This window comes from Limulus polyphemus, unplaced genomic scaffold (assembly GCF_000517525.1).
Source record: "Limulus polyphemus unplaced genomic scaffold, Limulus_polyphemus-2.1.2 Scaffold8431, whole genome shotgun sequence".
Lineage (NCBI taxonomy): Eukaryota > Metazoa > Arthropoda > Merostomata > Xiphosura > Limulidae > Limulus > Limulus polyphemus.
In genome coordinates this window covers 12,071-15,711 of record NW_013674041.1, presented here as the reverse complement: position 1 = coordinate 15,711, position 3,641 = coordinate 12,071, and the positions used below count along the sequence as shown (strand labels likewise).

At 30.8% G+C, this 3,641-nt stretch overlaps 1 protein-coding gene across 1 annotated transcript in view; it reads right to left on the bottom strand.

Annotated features, from left to right (window-relative positions):
* Positions 1-3,641, bottom strand: part of LOC106475341 (nuclear pore complex protein Nup85-like) — a 28,311-nt gene that overhangs the window by 14,206 nt on the left and 10,464 nt on the right. Inside the window, exons 6-7 of the mRNA XM_013936029.2 lie at positions 801-922; positions 342-467 (exon numbers count right to left, since the gene is read on the bottom strand). Of these exons, the coding sequence (XP_013791483.2) occupies positions 342-467; positions 801-922 (248 nt within the window). The remainder of the gene's footprint in view (positions 1-341; positions 468-800; positions 923-3,641) is intronic.

Sequence of the window (3,641 nt, the reverse complement as noted above, 5' to 3'; positions counted from 1 at the left end):
CATTACTGGTTGGTGTTTGGTGTGGTTGCATTCTGTTTGCATTACTGGTTGGTGTTTGGTGTGGTTGCATTCTGTTTACATTACTGGTTGGTGTTTAGTGTGGTTGCATTCTGTTTGCATTACTGGTTGGTGTTTGGTGTGGTTGCATTCTGTTTAAGTTGCAGGTTGGTGTTTGATTTGGTTAAGTAAGGAAATAAAAAATTCTTTGGTGACAGGATTGTTTTTTTCTGTTCTTATAAATGGTCTTACAATTCTCAGGAAGTTGTAAATTTCAGGCAAATTTTTCCCCATTCCAGTAACCCTACATTTTATAAATAAGCTTTTCAATCTATGTGAGTTACCTGATAAAATGGCATTTTTCTTAATAACTCATCCATGCTGCTGAAGTCATCACGTGATGAATTTGGATGAGTTTGAAGTAGCTTTCGAGCATCCTCTGTACGCCCTTGAAATACGAAGCAGAAGACCTGAAAATATGTATACTTCTAAATTGATGAACTGATGATTTTATGTTGCACTTTGTACACATAAAATAATATTAACATTACCAGACAATAATTTATGAAAATGTGGTTATGTGAAAAATGTGACGTTCACAGAAAACAAGATTAAAAAAATTAAAGAATATCCATATTACAACTGATAAACATAACTGACAGACACTTCAAAAAGAAACTTAACTATTTTTTGTAGTTTTTCCATACTAATGAATTACAAATTGGACATTTCAGTTGACAATAAACTGTGCTTAAGGTTTGAATAACTAAAAATATGTATAGACAGCTAGAGCATACACCTACAGCATCCCAGGCCTCTTGTTGTTCCCACGGGTTTTCCTGCTCCAAAACAACTTCCATTTTTCTGTCGCCCTCTGTGAAATGAAGTCGAATCCATTCTAGTAACTGGCACAGGATAACACCACCTAGAAACCAAAACTCATGGAATTAAGTCAAGTTTAATTATTATTATGCAAATATATCACCTTTTATGAGAAATATATGATAAAATGTTTGTTTTTCATTATTAGCTTAGATCTTAGGTTTCATATTAGATAAGGTAATAGAAATGACCCATTCTGTGTACCAGACATCACCTTTCAATGGCAAACATTTAACTAATTTGACTAGTTCGAATTAATTTTCTCCATTACACTGAACTTCTTTTTTTTTCACAGGTTTTAGTACTTTGACCAAAGCTTTTAATTAAAAAACACATTTGTCCTGACTGATGCTTTGAAGAAGTTTTAGCAACCAATCACAAGTAGACACTAACACAGACATTCAGACTACTGTTAATCTTCAGTCAAGGAATATTTGCAAAACAAGGATGCACTGCTAAATGACTTAACGCACACAGTTGGCTAAATGCTCAGGTCATCCATAATCTATAAATACAGATCAGAGAGAAGGCAACCAGTCATACATCTGAAGTTGTCTCAAGAAAAGTCTGTCACTGACAAGCTTTAATCTACTTCAACACTGACATTTGTACTTTCAGATTTTTATAGTTAAAGTGAAAGCACAAATTTAACGAATATGATTATCTTAGTTCTATAAAACCTGTTATTTGAAGTAACTAAAAACAATAATAGATATTCACTAATTGGATTTTATTTATTAAAATAAGTTAAAAGTAGCATTGTTCACAGAGTATTTCTAAAACTTCAACAAATAAAGATTACATTTCTTTCCAACAGCATTTTTCAAATAAAAAAAAACAAAAAAGACTTATCCAGAAATTAATAATAAATAATTGGTATATTTAAGAAAATTAACGAATTAGTATAATATTTTTCCTATCAACCGAGCTTAACATTTTCACTAATAATTGATGTTCTTTTTATCATCTACAAACAGTTCTAACATCCTTTAACTCTCTCTCTCTCTCTACATGGGCTCGGTTGAACTGACTAACCACGTGACCACCTTGTACTCGTTATATTTTTGATACTAATACCTTTTAATATGATAACTGTATCTTCACAAAATTTAGCAGACTTTCAGTAAACATTATGTCTTTCACATAAAAAAATAATAATTTTTTTAGTGAAGTATTTTTAATAAACTAAAAAAACCTTTGTCCGTGAATATACAGTCTTTTTTTTTAGTTGTCCAAATGCAAAGTGATTTTCATGTTAAGATTGAATGTACTTTTCTTCATCTCAAGTTTCATTTGTGTAATTTCTAAAACCCTAAATAGATTTCAAAAACTGTTTTCAGTAAAATTTTATATCTTATCTGTTATTTTCTCTACCCTAACTCGATACAAGGTTGGTCAGTTTGTTCGACCCTGTAACCACGAAAAAAAATTGAAATGAATCTTAAATTACCATTTTTTTTTATCTTTCTAAAATGACTTTAAATTGTAACATGAAACTACATTTGTTTGTCCTAAGTAACTTAAAACTCGTAACAGTTTACATCTACTTATACTTAAATTTTATTGTTTTATTGCCCTTTGAACTGTGTCTAACTATCATTTGCACCATTATAACATGTAAGTCACTTGGGAAACGTGCAGCTCACATTGCACTATCAAATTAAGTTACCCATGAGCTACCCTGAGCTGCTTGTGTGTGTGTGCTTTGTGAAAAATTATATTATTATTATTTATTCTTCCAATCTATCCTTAACTCACCTAAGTAGTTTCCTACTGTTACATTTTAGTTACTTTTATAATAATAAATAAAGAATACAATGAAAAACAAGAAATAAAGTACTTACATGGGCCTTCTTTTTTTTTTGCTGTCGATTGTCAATGACACTTAACCCTACTTTTTTTTTATACTAATGGTAGTAGTGCACTAAATAATTTTTATTTAATTAAATAATGCACCAAAAAACATAGAATACTCACATGCAAAAAAGCAGACAATGTCCCATAAATATCACAATTTTTCTGGCTTTCTAACTATGCGACAAGATCTGTTACAAATTCATCCAAAGTAGTCGATATCTTTCGCGTACGATGGCAAAAGTATTTTTATCCTTCACGTGAATATTACCTTACATTTCAACTTCTCAGACCCCGAGTTAGACTGACATCATTAATTCACAGACATATCTTGAGTGCAAATACTTCATTAATACATGATTTTTGTGTGCAACAGTAACTTCTACTTTTTACTAAAAGTTTGCCACATTTTGTGAAGATACAAGTAGTAGTTTTGGAACTATATTATTTCTCCAATACACAGACTTTATAAGAGAGAAATTTATGGGCATAAGTAAAAGTGATTAAAAGACAACAGAAAGAACAGTGATTAACTTGATTCTGTTGAGAAGGTAGTATTTAAAAAAATTGTTAGATTATAGGTGTAGAAACAGAATTACTTTGTTAACTTTTAATCAAATGACGGTCACTTTGAACACTGTTTTACATCTTAATTACCTTATTATGTATGCATTTAACTGCCCAGTTAATACAATATTATCAGATTTAAAAAACAGAAAGGTCACATAGTATATCTATATAACACATTTAGAGGTATTATGAATTAAAAAAAAAGTGACCAACTTGTATTGGTCACCATAGGCTTAGTATAAAGTAATAAACATGTTTTAGTCAATACTGGCTCACCAGCAAGCAACCAACACACGCTGATCGATAGTGGCTCACCAGCAAGCAACCAACACACGCTG